The sequence below is a fragment of the Rhinoraja longicauda genome, chromosome 36, assembly GCF_053455715.1.
Source record: "Rhinoraja longicauda isolate Sanriku21f chromosome 36, sRhiLon1.1, whole genome shotgun sequence".
Taxonomy (NCBI): domain Eukaryota; kingdom Metazoa; phylum Chordata; class Chondrichthyes; order Rajiformes; family Arhynchobatidae; genus Rhinoraja; species Rhinoraja longicauda.
In genome coordinates, this window is record NC_135988.1 from 14,290,115 (window position 1) to 14,306,119 (window position 16,005).

At 51.9% G+C, this 16,005-nt stretch overlaps 1 protein-coding gene across 2 annotated transcripts in view; it reads right to left on the reverse strand.

Moving 5' to 3' along the window:
* LOC144610464 (ankyrin-1-like) overlaps positions 1–16,005 on the reverse strand; it is a 205,171-nt gene that overhangs the window by 83,708 nt on the left and 105,458 nt on the right. The window contains exons 19-27 of one of the 2 annotated variants that reach the window (XM_078429191.1): positions 13,849–13,947; positions 12,760–12,858; positions 11,679–11,771; positions 8,736–8,808; positions 5,549–5,569; positions 4,390–4,495; positions 3,765–3,852; positions 2,781–2,896; positions 2,550–2,615 (exon numbers count right to left, since the gene is read on the reverse strand). In XM_078429191.1, coding sequence (XP_078285317.1) covers positions 2,550–2,615; positions 2,781–2,896; positions 3,765–3,852; positions 4,390–4,495; positions 5,549–5,569; positions 8,736–8,808; positions 11,679–11,771; positions 12,760–12,858; positions 13,849–13,947 — 761 coding nt within the window. The remainder of the gene's footprint in view (positions 1–2,549; positions 2,616–2,780; positions 2,897–3,764; positions 3,853–4,389; positions 4,496–5,548; positions 5,570–8,735; positions 8,809–11,678; positions 11,772–12,759; positions 12,859–13,848; positions 13,948–16,005) is intronic. The other variant, XM_078429192.1, reaches the window with a different exon arrangement.

The following is a 16,005-nucleotide window of genomic DNA, read 5'->3' on the forward strand; positions in this document are numbered from 1 at the left end:
TTGGGACACTTCTCCAGACTGACTCCCGATCCGAAACGTCGCCTGTGCATTCCCTCCGCAGGTGCTGCCTGACCCGCTGAGTTCCTCCAGCACTTTGTGTTCTGCTGAATGCAATGCTCCTTTCACTCTACTTTATTAAACCCCTTAATCCCTTTATTTTATTAAACCCCTTCAAACACATCCATTGGATTATCCCTTTATCCGTTTGATTCAGGAGATTGCAATCTTGCTCTTTGCCTTTCAGCTGGCAGCTCCGGGCAGACTGGTGGGAGAGAAACTACTCCAACATCAAAGGGTTAAACTATCTGGCTAAATAATCACACAAGTCATCTGACATTGACAGGTTAATCTGGTAGGAACTAAAACTACAGATGCTGGTTTAAATCGAAGGTTGACACAAAACGCTGGAGTAACTCAGCGGGTCAGGCAGCATCTCTGGAGAGAGGGAATGGGTGACGTATCGGGTCGAGACCCTTCTTCAGACCCTTCTTCTCGACCCGAAACGACACCCATTCCTGCTCTCCAAAGATGCTGCCTGACCCGCTGAGTTACTCCAGCATTTTGTGTCTAGGTTAATCTAGTAGACTAATCAACTAAACACAGGTTAATCCAACACAGATGAGTTAATCTATCAGACAGCACAACTAACCACAACCCTCTCTGATCTTGGTGGGGGTGAGGTGACTTTGGAAACTGCCTCCCCATCCACTGACACAAAAATGCCAAGCCATAACCCGAGTTCTTAATGCCAGTTGTACCCTGTCCTTTGCCTAACTTTGTCTACTCACTGACCGCAACCCAAGTCCCTGGAACCCCCAACTCCAGTCTGCCCCCTGACCCAGTGTCAAAGCCTGGTTTTCCCCCTGCCCCCTGTATGGATTACAGTCTGACTCTGACTGTCATCTTCATCCCAACCACAGCCCCTGACACAAATCTTCCTCCCGATTCCAATCCCTCGCCCTCATCTTTCCTCCGATCCCAAGCCTTGACCCCAAATCTGTCCCCCGAGACTAGTCCCCTGACCCCAGTCCGCCTCTCCTTCCCAAACCCTCACTCTAATCTTCCTACCCATCCCAAACCCTGCCCCTAATGTTTCTCCCGATGCCAGTCCCTGACTCCATTCCACTTCCCCATCCCAAACCCAGACCCAAATCCTCCTCCCGATCCCGAGCCCTGATCCCAATCTGTCCCGGATACACCACCTAACCCCATTCATCCTCCCCATCCCAAGCCTAATCCCCTGACTCTAATCCTCTTCCCCATCCCACACGCCAACCCTCATCTTTCACTCCCTTCTAAGCCCTGAGCCCATTCTTCCTCCCGTCCCAAGCCTTGCCCCCCATCCGAGCCCAGGGCCAAATCTTTCTCCTCATTGCAGACCCTGGACTCTTCACCCCAAGAGAGTTGTCAATCTGGGGAATTCTCTGCCACGGAAGGCAGTGGAGGCCAAATTCACTGGATGTATTCAAAAGAGTTGGATATAGAGAGAAAGCAGGAACGGGGTACTGATTTTGTATGATCAGCCATGATCATATTGAATGGCAGTGCTGGCCCAAAGGGCCAAATGGCCTACTCCTGCACCTATTTTCTATGTTTCTATGATCCTAATCTTTCTACCAATTCCAGATTCTGACCCTATCTTTCACCCTATCCTAAGCCCTGACCTTAATCTTTCACCCCATCCTAAGCCCTGACCTTAATCTTTCACCCCATCCTAAACCCTGACCTTACTCTTTCACCCCATCCTAAACCCTGACCTTAATCTTTCTCCCCAAATCAAGCTCGGACCCTAATCTTTATCCTGATCCCAATCTGCCCCCCGACCCTTCTCTCACACAAGATCACGTTATAGTAGAATTAGGCCATTCGGCCCATCGAGTCCACTCCGCCATTCAATCATGGCTGATCTCTACCTCTTAATCCCATTTTCCTGCCTTCCCCCCACAACCCTTGACACCCGTTCCAATCAAGAATTTGTCTATCTCTGCCTTACATATCTCCACTGACTTGGCCTCCTCAGCCCTCTGGGGCAATGGGTTCCACAGATTAACTACCCTCTGACTGAAGACTACCCTCTAACCCCCCCCCCCCCCCCCCCCCCCCCCACTGTGGCTCCTACATTGACATGTCAGTCTATGGGAACAACCTTGCCCCTGACCCTGGTAGCGGTGACCAGTTTTGCGGCTCACGCTAGTCCGGCATTGCTGGCGGGGTTGGGCAGAGCTGCAAGCTGGAGCGAACTGCAGAGGTGCCCGACTTTGGCCAAGCTCCCCTCACTTACCCAGACCGGACAGGGTTAGGTTCAAGCGTGCTACGAGAAGATATCTCCACAGCCGCACTGCTGGCCGGCTCACTAAGTGAGACATAAAACAAAGATAGACAGGAGAAGTTGCTAGATGCAGACTGCCTCGGTGGGCCCCAGCATCGTCTGACGCGAGGGTGAGGAACTAATATTCACATGGAAGACTTCTACAAGGAGAAGATGAAAGAAGAGCCTAAGGGGGAGACAATGGAAGGAGGCTGGTAACCTCCTCTCATGTACCACTTACCCAGGAAGGACATTGTCCATAGAGTTCGTGCTATCGTACATATCTGTAGAAGGACTGCTGAGTTCACTGATGGAGATAAAATGGGAGAGACACTGCATGAGGTGACCTCCAGTGTAGACATCCCCGACTAACTTCTCCAGTGGGCCCAGAGAGGACGGAGACGCCATTTGTCTTCGTAAAGACCAGGGAAGCCCGTCGGCCTAGTGGACGCAGGGCCCAAGGCCCACTTACCCTGTGTGGATGGGGCTGGCGATCGGGCTGATGTTATCTGACGTCTCAGTGGCCGGGCTGCTGGGCGTGAAGGAGTCCTCATCAAAGTCCTTGGGCAGGGAGATGGAAGCGGGTTGCTGCACAGAGAGGGGAGATACAAGTGAGGCAGCCTCACTCCACGCAGGGTTCGATCCCAATCACGGGCGCTGTTGGCGCGGAGTTTGTACCTTCTCCCCGTGACCTGCGCGGGTCAGAGATGCAGCGCAGAAACATACCCTTCGGCCCACCGAATCCGCGGCGACCTGCGATCCCCACACACTGGCACTATCCTACACACGCGAGGGCCGATTTGCCTAAAAACCCGTATGTCTTTGGAGCGTGGGAGGAACCTGGAGACCTGTTCTCCCTCTGACCGCACGAGCTTTCTCCGGGTGCTCCGGTTTCCTCCCACACTACAGAGACCTAGGGGGTTGCAGGTTAATTGGCTTGGTATAAGTGTAAATTGTCCCTAGCGTGCGTAGGATGGTGTTAATGTGCGGGGATCGTTGGTCGCGTCGACACGGTGGGCCGAAGGTCCTGTTTCCGCGCCGTATCTCTAAACGAAACGAAACTAAATTAACCAAGCACGAACGAGCCGCATTTCTACGAACCGTAGAGTCGTCCTTCAATCTCGTGAGGAAGATTCCTGCCAGATTTGAGGGCAGCACAGCGGTGGAGTTGCTGCCTTACTACGGGCTCTGTCTGCGCGGAGTTTGTACGTTCTCCCCGTGACCACGTGGGTTTTGTCCAGGTGCTCCGGTTTCCTCCCACGCTCCAAAATACGTACAGGTTTGCAGGCTAATTGGCTTCGGTAAGATTGTAAAATTGCCCATGGTGTGTAGGATAGTGCTAGTGTACGGGGGGGGGGGGGATGGCTGGCCGGTGCGGATTCGATGGGCCGAAGGGCCCGTTTCAGCGCCGCATCTCTAAAGTCTAAAGATTGGTAAAAGCCCAAAGTGTCCATACCTGTTCTGCTTGCAGTGGGACCTGGTCTTTTGCAGCCATGTTTTCTGGTGCGGCAAATGACATTCTGTGCACTGCAGGAGAGCAAGATCTGGAAGGAACGACAAAGACAAAGAAGCTCACACCAGCTTCCCCTTATAACCTATGTCTGATGCTCCGCCGGTTACAAGGTCCTCCGCCCACTCCCTCTCCATGGCATTGTCAATAGTTGGAGTGAAGACTCAAATGCACCAGTTCCACTTCATTGCTTGGCCTGGGCGTCTGGGTGATGTCCTACATCTGACCTTGGCTCTTTACCAAGGTTCCTCAGTTAAAAGGGACCAGAGAGGAAACTGATCCGATGCTCAACAGGTCAAGGTGTGAGCCCTGATCCACCTTGGACCACAGAGGTAATGCACTCGCAGTGGGTGTATAGGTCTACTGACACCACAGTGTGGTGCTATTGCCAATGTGCAAGGTCTATATCCCAGCCGACACGCCCCAACACTTGCATGCACTGGTGCAACGGAGTAGGATTCATCCTCTACTGTACGCCGCTCGGGAAGCATGGTCCACTGCACGCACATCCCGCAGCGCGCAATGAGTCCATGCGACAGAAGACGAATACCACCCCAAAGAGTAGTCTTACACGTCAAAATCGGTTGCCTTCTTTGCAGATAAGTAGTCTTCCTCTTGCTCCCTGGAGTCGTCCTGCTTCAGGTACTTGTTTGCATCGACTCCGAGGACATCTTCTCCTGTTGATCAAAGAGGTCAAGAAGTAGGCAAGCATTTCTCCGTCACGACGAGTCCTGTATATCCCCCTCCCCTCCCCCTCCCCACCCCCCCTCCCCTCCCCCGATCCCTTCCCTCCTTGGACACGTCCATGCTAAAGCCCTGAATGGGGAATGCATTGCCAAAGATAGGGATTGCATGGTTCCTGAGGACATCTCCTCAAGTGTGCTGCCCGGATCATTGTCCACTGGACATCACAAGAGACCATTTCAATACCCGCCCAAGGCAGACCCACTTTCACCCAATAAATCAGAGACCATACATGGGTCCAAGTGGGACTGAGCGTTTAAAATGGAGACACAAATAATGGAACCTTGAGCCAAAAGCGAAAGTGCTGGAGGAACGCAGCGGGTCAGGAGAGAGAGAGGGAGGGAGAGAGGGGGAGAAGGGGAGAGGAGGGGGAGAGGGAGAGGGAGAGGGAGAGGGAGAGGGAGAGGGAGAGGGAGAGGGAGAGGGAGAGGGAGAGGGAGAGGGAGAGGAGAGGGAGAGGGAGAGGGAGAGGGAGAGGGAGAGGGAGAGGAGAGGGAGAGGGAGAGGGAGAGGGAGAGGAGAGGGAGGAGAGGGAGAGGGAGAGGGGAGAGGGAGAGGGAGAGGGAGAGGGAGAGGGAGAGGGAGAGGGAGAGGGAGAGGGAGAGGGAGAGGGAGAGGGAGAGGGAGAGGGAGGAGAAGGAGCACTCCAGCACTTTGTTTTTTAGTTGGAGGCGAGCATTGGCGTGTTCTGGACATGGATGCCGATGTGGCCCTCCAAATCCAGAATCCTGGAAACTCTTCACTAAAGAGCTACCCCTCTCCCAAACTTTGCCGAAGCTGGAATGGGAACAGCACGATATGGCCCCAAGCTGGAGGGAAACACTGAGAGCCGGCCGGGGCGAGCTGCATCGGTGACGGGTGAAATGGGCAGAAATACAAATGGTTCAATCGCATTTTGCTTCAATGTCCTGCAGCGTGGAATGGGGTTCTGCCTCAGTTAGGTTAACGCCGGCCACAGGGACTTGAAGCAAAAAGCAGACTCGTACCTAGGAGAGTGTGGGGGTTTCCTAGAAAGCAAGAAAAGTGACATTTAGACCGCGGCATTGAGAGCACTCACAAACCTGCCTGTCCTGATCACAATCAACGGCAGTGCTGGCTCGAATGGGCCGAATGGCCTCCTCCTGCACCTATTTTCTATGTTTCTATGTTTTCCTTTTTACAAGGCAGTAGCTTCGTTAGGGACACTACGCGAGATGCAACATCCATACACTAAAACTCTTGTTTGTTTGTTTGTTTGTTCCTGAACTAAAGCCAAAACGGTAAACGATAGCGTGACAATTTTAGGCCCGGTGAAAGGCCTGGATAGAGTGGATGTGGAGAGGATGTTTCCAGTAGCTGGAGAGTCTAAGACCAGAAGCCATAGCCGCAGAATAAATGGGCGTACCTTTAGCAAGGAGATGAGGAGGAATTTCTTTTTCGTCAGAGGGTGGTGAATTTGTGGAACTCATTGACTGTGGTATTCATGGACTGGGCACTGCACAGCACCTGAGGCTGCCTGGGCACAATAGTGGCCGCTTCACAACAATCATCATGACTGCAAACACACTGCTTTGCCCTTGTACGGACTACACAGAGTTCTCTGCTAATCACGGTTCAATCTGAACACTTCCCTAAATGCCCATTGCGGGGCGAAAACGATGCCCTTCCCATCAGAACCGAAGTTGCTCCTAAACTGAGAACCAGTAAAATGTTCATAGATGCAACCTGCACTAAATATATCCTTGACTGAGCCTCTGGACATTCCCTCCCTGCACCTCCGAATCCTTGCCCAATTCTTTGTCTCTGACCTTCTGCATATCTTTTCCTTCCATTAGACAATAGACAATAGGTGCAGGAGTAGGCCATTCGGCCCTTCGAGCCAGCACCACCATTCAATGTGATCACGGCTGATCATTCTCAATCCGTACCCCGTCCCTGCCTTCTCCCCGTACCCCCTGACTCCGCTATCATTAAGAGCTCTATCTAGCTCTCTCTTGAATGCATTCAGAGAATTGGCCTCCACTGCCTTCTGAGGCAGAGAATTCCACAGATTTACAACTCTCTGACTGAAAAGGTTTTTTCTTATCTCCATTCTGAATGGCCTACCCCTTATTCTTAAACTGTGGCCCCTGGTTCTGGACTCCCTCAACATTGGGAACATGTTTCGTGCCTCTAATGTGTCCAACCCCATAATAATCTTATATGTTTCGATAAGATCCCCTCTCATCCTTCTAAATTCCAGTATATACAAGCCTAGTCGCTCCAGTCTTTCAACATACGACAGTCCCACCATTCCGGGAATTAACCTAGTAAACCTACGCAGCACGCCCTCAACTGCAAGAATATCCTTCCTCAAATTTGGAGATCAAAACTGCGCACAGTACTCCAGGGTGCGGTCTCACTCGGGCCCTGTACAACTGCAGAAGGGCCTCTTTGCTCCTCTACTCAACTCCTCTTGTTATGAAGGCCAACATTCCATTGGCTTTCTTCACTGCCTGCTGTACCTGCATGCTTCCTTTCCCGTGACTGATGCACTAGGACACCCAGATCTCGTTGTACGTCCCCCTTTTCCTAACTTTTCCTTTTCCTAACTTGTACGTCCCCTTTTCCAGCTTAATTGACTGGTCGAACCGTCAACTTTCTTAGTTCCACTCGGTTAAACATATTCTCGAAAACTCTCCATCTTTAAATAGATCCACCTCCTAGGCCGCGGTTTCAACTAACTCGAGGGCGACACTGTGGCACAGATGGTCCAGCCGCTGCCTCACAGGCGTCAGAGCTTCGTGGTTCCATCCTGCCCTTCATTTGCTGTCTGTGTGGAGCTTGCAAGTTCTCTCTGTGACCCTGTGGGCTTACTCCTGTTTCCCCTCACATCCCGAAGTCGTGCGGATTTGTAGGTTAATTGACCTCCGTAAAAATGGCCCCCCTCGTTTGTGAATGGGCGATCGATGGTCGGCATGGACTCGGTGGGCCGAAGGGCCTGTTGTATCTCTGTATCTCTAAACTAAGCTAAACTCCCCTTGCATTTCCTCCCTTCTACCTCTGTACATCTGGATTAAATACATTATAAAAAAGCCTAATTGGTATTATTCACACTACTGATATAAAATTAATGTTGTAAATTAAACTAGGTTAATCCCGGAATGGCGGGACTGTCATATGTTGAAAGACTGGAGCGACTAGGTTTGTATACACTGGAATTTAGAAGGATGAGAGGGGATCTTATCGAAACGTATTAAGATTATTAAGGGGTTGGGACATGTAAGAGGCAGGAAACATGTTCCCAATGTTGGGGGAGTCCAGAACCAGGGGCCACAGTTTAAGAATAAGGGGTAGGCCATTTAGAACAGAGATAGCGCAGCGGTAGAGTTGCTGCTTTACAGCGAATGCAGCGCCGGAGACACAGGTTCGATCCTGACTACGGGTGCTGCACTGTAAGGAGTTTGTACGTTCTCCCCGTGACCTGCGTGGGTTTTCTCCGAGATCTTCGGTTTCCTCCCACACTCCAAAGACGTACAGGTATGTAGGTTAATTGGCTGGGTAAATGTAAAAATTGTCCCTAGTGGGTGTAGGATAGTGTTAATGTACGGGGATCACTGGGCGGCACGGACTTGGAGGGCCGAAAAGGCCTGTTTCCGGCTGTAGATATATGATATGATATGATATGATATGAGGGAAAACCTTTTTAGTCAGAGAGTTGTGAATCTGTGGAATTCTCTGCCTCAGAAGGCAGTGGAGGCCAATTCTCTGAATACATTCAAGAGAGAGCTAGATAGAGCTCTTAAGGATAGCGGAGTCAGGGGGTATGGGGAGAAGGCAGGAACGGGGTACTGATTGAGAATGATCAGCCATGATCACATTGAATGGCGGTGCTGGCTCGAAGGGCTGAATGGCCTCCTCCTGCACCTATTGTCTATTGTCTATTGTCTAAATAAGACGTTATATCAAAGAACTGGATTGGCACTACCCTGTTCGGCGCCTTCTAGATTCACTGACAACATTTTTTCACCTGCAGAGTTTGTGTTAGGAATTGAAATAACTCAGGTTGCATGCTGACTGTGGGTGAAACAGGAACAACTCTTCGTGATAGACCAGTGTGAGATGTCATAGTTACAGAAGATCCTTCATCTATTTAAATGCCTATGAGTGCAACCTGGCTGGGCCTCGACCTAGTCGAGAGATTCCGTCACTTACCTTCATCCTCCGACACGTCCAGGCTTTCATCGACAGTTTCAGGAAAGCTCAGCCTGTGCTTCTCTGTGATGGTCTGTGGGGAAAACGTGGCGTTGGTTATAAATGGATTCATCCGTGTTGACAATGAAACGTCCCACGTCACAGGGGACCATACTACAAATGGTGAGCTGCATTTAGATCACTCTGAAGAAGGGTCTCGACCCGAAACGTCACCCATTCCTTCTCCCCAGAGGTGCTGCCCGCCCCATTGAGTCACTCCAGCTTTTTGTGACTAACTTGGGAAGACTCGACAGGTACTGAGGGGCGTACAAAACGTGAAACAAGGGTAGACAATTAGGCTCCTCCTGCTTCTCCACCTGTGCCTTTCTCTGCACCATTTCCCTGCAGTAACTTTTATCCTCAGCCCCTCCGTATCCATTAATTGCTGTCTTAGTTTAGTTTAGTGTCACGTGTACCGAGGTACAGTGAAAAGCCTTTGTTGCGTGCTGACCGGTCAGCGGAAAGACAATACACGATTACAATCGAGCCGTGATAAAGAGAGTAACGAGAATAACGTCAGATCTTGAATATACTCAACTCCAGAACACTGCAGCTTCCTTAGCTAGAAAACCCCAAACACTTTGTTCAGTTAATTATGGGGTACACATGTTGCCTGAAAACGAGTCAGCGAAAAAACTATACACGATTACAATCAGGCTGTCCACAGTGTACAGATACAGCATACATGCAGTCCAGTAAAGTCTGATTAAAGATAGTTCGGAGGTCTCCAATGAGGTAGATGGGAGGTCAGGACCACACTCCAGCTGGTGAGAGAATGGTTCAGTTGCCTGAGAACAGTTGGGAAAGAAACCTACCAACCTGCGCCTCATTGAATGTGGGGGAAATCCCACGGGGTCACGGGGAGAAGGTACAAACTCCGTACAGGCACAGTACGCGTAGTCAGGATCCAACCCGGGTCTCTGGCGCTGGGAGGCAGCATCTCTACCACTGTGCCACCATGCCACCTTGCCTTCCTTTCTATCGGAGCTGCAGGTGCTCTTGAAGCTATCGGGCGTAACCTGGTGAATGGGACTGACGTCCTGCATCCAGCACACCGTCATTGGTTGGCAGCATTGAGCTCGTTGACTGCAGGGTGTTTTTCAGAATCAACCTCATGGTTTCCAGCCAAGGACAGTTGATCGGCTGTTGAGGTCATTGATTCCAGCTGGGATCCTGCCAGCTACATTAATTGGCTGCAGTCCAGACACTGCACTTCCTGCAGTGTTAAAAGCAGCTCGATCGGCGAGGGCTTACGATGTGGGCAGCTGGATAATTGCCCTGTTCTTAATTAAGTATCCGTTCAGTTTTCCGGGGAGAGAGGGTTAAAATTAACCCCTAGGATTCAGCTGGAAACTTGGACTTCCGACCAGATGAGGGTGGCACGGTGGCGCGGCGGTAGAGTTGCTGCCTCGCGATTGCCAGAGACCCGGGTTCGATGCTGATCACGGGCGCTGTCTGTACGGGGTTTTGTACGTTCTCCCCATGACCTGTGTGGGCTTTCTCCTGGAGCTCCGGTTTCCACCCACACTCCAAAGACGTACAGGTTTGTAGGCTAATTGGCTTCGGTAATATTGTACATTGTCCCTAGCGTGTGTAGGATAGTGTTAGTGTACGGAGCGATCACCGGTCGGCACGAGCTCTGATGGGCCAAAGGGCCTGTTTCCGTGCTATATCTCTAAACTAAACTAAACAAAACATCAAAGACAGACACAAAATGCTGGAGTAACTCAGCGGGTCAGGCAGCATCGCTGGAGAAAAGGAACATAGAAACATAGAAACATAGAAAATAGATGCAGGAGTAGGCCATTCGGTCCTTCGAGCCTGCACCGCCATTCAATATGATCATGGCTGATCATCCAACTCAGTAACCTGTTCCTGCCTTCTCTCCATACCCCCTGATCCCTTTAGCCACAAGGGCCACATCTAATTCCCTCTTAAATATAGCCAATGAACTGGCCTCAACTACCTTCTGTGGCAGAGAATTCCACAGACTCACCACTCTCTGTGTGAAGAAATGTTTTCTCATCTCGGTCCTAAAAGACTTCCCCTTATCCTTAAGCTGTGACCCCTGGTTCTGGACTTCCCCAACATCAGGAACAATCTTCCCGCATCTAGCCTCTCCAACCCCTTAAGAATTTTATATGTTTCTATAAGATCCCCCCTCAGTCTTCTAAATTCCAACGAGTATAAGCCGAGTCTATCCAGTCTTTCTTCATATGAAAGTCCTGCCATCCCAGGGATCAATCTGGTGAACCTTCTCTGTACTCCCTCTAAGGCTAGAATGTCTATCCTCAGATTAGGAGACCAAAACTGTACACAATACTCCAGGTGTGGTCTCACCAGGGCCCTGTATAACTGCAGCAGAACCCCCCTGCTCCTATACTCAAATCCTCTTGCTATGAATGCTAACATACCATTCGCTTTCTTCACTGCCTGCTGCACCTGCACGCTTGCTTTCAATGACTGGTGCACCATGACACCCAGGTCACGTTAGCATCTCCCCTTTTCCTAATTGGCCACCATTCAGGTAATACTCTGCTTTTCTGTTCTTGCCGCCACATTTATCCACATTATATCACAACAGGTGATGTTTCAGGTCGAGACCCTTCTACAGACTCTGAAGAAGTCTGAAGAAGGGTCTCGTCTCGAGAGGTCACCGGTTCCTGTTGTCCAGAGTTGCTGCCCGTCCCACTAAGTTACTGCAGCTTGTTGTGTCTGTCTTCGGTGTAAACCAGCATCTGCAGTTCCTTCTGAAACGAAACACCGTGTGTTTTCTCCAGCGCATGTTTCCTGGCGCATTGTGCAACGCATGACGGAGGTTGTGAGCATGCGTGTGTGCATTCTCCCACTGTGGACAGAGGCCTGAGTTCACCGCCAGGGTTAGTCCCTGCTGGCCACACTCACTGTGCTCATGGTTTCGTCAGTAACAATCTTCAACACGTCCGTCACGGAGATGTAACCGAGTCGCTTTGCGATCGCCAGGGCTGTGCTTCCATTCTGCAAGTGGATCAGAACATTGCTTGGTTTAGATAGGTTTAGAGATGCAGCGCGGAAACAGGCCCTTCGGCCCACCGAGCGAGCCCGCGCGCGGCCGGCGATCCCCGCACACTAACACTAACCTACACACGCTGGGGAGAATTCACATTCATACCAAGCCAATCGACATGGACACCTGCACGGACTTTGGAGTGTGGGAGGAAACCGGAGATCTCGGAGAAAACCCACGCGGTCACGGGGAGAGCGTGCAAACTCCGTACAGACGGCACCCATGGTCGGGATGGAACCTGGCGGTGGCGGCGGCCTGCAGGAAGGGTTGCTACAACGTGAGCCGCATCAACAGCCACTTCACCAGACCGTGCGTGGTGGGGGGGGGGGGGGGGGGGGGGAGGGTGAACGAGGGCTCGCCGGCGCACCTTGCGGGTGGGGGGTTGGGATCGGAAGCCAGGGCAGTAAACGCCCGGGGTGAGGGTTCGAGGCAGTGGTGGCAAGGGCAGGTGTCCGCTATATCTGAAATCCATTCAGTTTAGAGATACAGCGCGGAAACAGGCCCTTCGGCCCACCGGGTCCGCGCCGACCAGCGATCCCCGCACATTAACACTATTGCACACACACACGAGGGACAATTTTTACATTTGCCCAGTCAATTAACCTACAAACCCACACGTCTTTGGAGCGTGGGAGGAAACCGAGGATCTCGGAGTAAAAACCCACGCAGGTCACGGGCAGAACGTACAAACTCCGTACAGACGGCGCCCGTAGTCGGGATCGAACCCGGCGCTGCATTTGCTGTAAGGCAGCAACTCTACCGCTGCGCCACCGTGCCGCACGGCTTAAAGCGGTCCGTTAAAACGAGGGTTTCCGTACGGTGAGCGTGAACGTGTTGGTGAAGCCTCCTCACCCAGGAGCTTCAAGCTCACTCCGCACTGCCGTCTCTGCAGCACCGCGTACGTAGCGCGGCGCAGACGGCAGCCACACCACCACGTACCATGGTCATTTCATTGGGAGAGGCTCCGTGCTTTAGGAGGAGGTTAACGACATCTGTGTGGCCCTGTTGGGCAGCCTGGTGCAAGGGCGTGTGTCCAATCTATAGGTGGGGGAGTGGGAGAGAGAGGGGGAGAGAGAGGGGGGGGGGGGGGAGAGAGAGAGAGAGAGGGGGGGGGGGAGAGAGAGAGAGAGGGGGGGGGAGAGAGAGGGGGGGGGAGAGAGAGAGGGGGGGAGAGAGAGGGGGGGGAGAGAGAGAGGGGGGGGGAGAGAGAGGGGGGGGGGAGAGAGAGGGGGAGAGAGAGGGGCGAGAGAGGGGGGAGAGAGAGGGGGAGAGAGAGGGGGAGAGAGAGGGGGAGGGAGAGGGGGGAGAGAGAGTGGGAGAGAGAGTGGGAGAGAGGGGAGAGAGAGAGGAGAGAGAGAGGGGAGAGAGAGAGGGGGGAGAGAGAGGGGGGAGAGAGAGGGGGAGAGAGAGGGGGGAGAGAGAGGGGGAGAGAGAGGGGGGAGGGAGAGGGGGAGAGAGAGGGGGGAGGGAGAGGGAGAGAGAGTGGGAGGGAGAGGGGGAGGGGGAGGGAGAGAAAGTAGGAGAGAGAGTGGGAGAGAGAGGGAGATAGAGTGGGAGAGAGTGGGAGAGAGGGGAGAGAGTGGGAGAGAGAGAGGGGGGAGAGAGGGGGAGAGAGAGGGGGAGAGAGAGGGGGGAGAGAGATGAGGGAGAGGGAGAGGGAGAACGAGAGAAATAGAGTTATTAAGCACACCGAATGACAATCCCACCAGAAATCCCACCCCCCCCCCCCCCATAAGACACACACCCAGGTCTGATCACCCTGCGATGGGCCAGGTCTGATCACCCTGAGGGCATCTTGTGATAAAAGGCCAAAACACCCAGTGACGTTGAGGTACACAAATGAAGACGTGTCTGAATGGTACCAACATCACCTAGTGGTCACCCCCAACAACAACACCAGTCAATTGCACAGCAAACCTTAGGGATTGTAACATCCAGTCCTACTAATCGAACTCCTGAGGCTAAAAGAAAAAATAGCCGCAGGGTTTCTTATCAAATGCCAAGGAACTAATTAGAAAGTGGCTCTACCTTGGTTTTGCAATTGACGTTCGTCTGGTTCTGGAGCAGAAACTTCACCATGTTTATGTTTCCATGGTGACAGGCCATATGCAGCGGAGTGTATCCGGACTGTAATACAAAAAATAAGTCATTCCTTTTACACAGCGTAACCTCAACACAGCAAAACATGTCGCAATCAAACGGCTCCGGGAACCCTCAATCAATCAAAGCAGCAAACTAACATCAATACTAACAGCTCGGCTTATTTTTGGGTCCAACAGTTTTTTTTTCCATCAGTCCGAAGAAGGGTCTCGACCCGAAACGTCACCCATTCCTTCTCTCCCGAGATGCTGCCTGACCTGCTGAGTTACTCCAGCATTTTGTGAATAAATAGGTTTTTTTTTGTGCCCATTCACACACTAGATTAGTTTAGAGATACAGCGCGGAAACAGGCCCTTCGGCCCGCCGAGTCCGCGCCGACCAGCGATCCCCACACACTAGCTCTATCCCACGCACACACACACTAGGGACAATTTACGACGTTACCGAAGCCAGTTAGCGTACCGGCCTGTACGTTTTTGGAGCGGGGAGGAAACTGGAGCACCCGGGAAAAACACGCGCCATTCACTGGGAGAACGTGCAGACTCCATACAGACAGCACCCGTAGTTAGGATTGAACCCGGATCTCTGGCGCTGTAAGGCAGCGACTCTACCGCTGCGCCACCGTATTCTCTGTCTTACCCACCTCTTTCTGCCAGATGACTGCTTAGTTTGTCAACCCATATATGACCGTACAATCACTCACCATGTTCCTCACTGCTCACCGCACCTCTGTGTCTTCTGCAAGTCTCGAACCCCGCATTTAGTTTAGAGATACAGCACGGAAACAGGCCCTTCGGCCCACCGGGTCCGCGCCGCCCAGCGATCCCCGCACATTAACACTATCCTACACACACTAGGGACAATTTTTACATTTACCCAGTCAATTAACCTACATACCTGCACGTCTTTGGAGTGTGGGAGGAAACCGAAGATCTCGGAGAAAACCCACGCAGGTCACGGGGAGAACGTACAAACTCCGTAGTCGGGATCGAACCCGGGTCTCCGGTGCTGCAATCGCTGTAAGGCGGCAACTCTACCGCTGCGCCACCGTGACCGCCCATTTGTTCTGATGATGAACCCACGGAACTCCACTGCACCCCCTCCTCCAAACCCCAAATCCCCTCTTCACCGCCCATTCATTAAGAACCTTTCAACGTGCACATTCTCCAAACAGCTTTTAGGCTTTAGAGTGGAATCGGGCCCTTCGGCCCACCTAGTGCACACCGACCAGCGATCACCCCGTACACTAGCACTATCCTGAACACTAGGGACAACTGACAACTTACAGCAGTCAATTACCCTACAACCCTGTATGTCTTTGGAGTGTGGGAGGAAACTGGAGCACCCAGAGAAAACAAACGAGGTCAAAGGAAGAACGTACAAGCTCCGTACAGGCAGCACCCGTAGTCGGGATTGAACCCGGGTCCCTGGCGCTGTGAGGCAGCAACTCTACCGCTGCGCCACCGAGCTCCAAATCCACATTGTCACTCGCACAGCCCTCGATCGCCCTCTCTGAGAACCTCGAGGTGAACTATTCCCAACGTCGTCACAGCCAATGCCTCTATATATAGCACACAAGCCCTTGAGCAGGTTTAGTCAGTGCATCAGGACTGAACAAGGGTCCCGACCCGAAACGTCACCTGTCCATGTTCTCCAGGGATGCTGCCTGACCTGCTGAGTTACTCCGCCACTTTCTGTCTTTCATCAGTTAAAGTGTTTTTTTTTGTAAGCGGTAAGCACTTCAATTAAAACTTAAGTATAAGAAAATAACTGCAGATGCTGGTACAAATCGAAGGTATTTATTCACAGAATGCTGGAGTAACTCAGCAAGTCAGGCAGCATCTCGGGAGAGAAGGAATGGGTGACGTTTCGGGTCGAGACCCTTCTTCAGACTTAGAAGGGTCTGAAGAAGGGTCTCGACCCGAATCGTCACCCATTCCTTCTCTCCCAAGATGTTCCTGACCTGCTGAGTTACTCCAGCATTTTGTCAATTAAAACTTAAGATACATTGATCAAAAATATTTGCGCTCTCAGTATACCATGCATTGGGGACAACTTATACTATAATAACTGAATTCTAAGTCT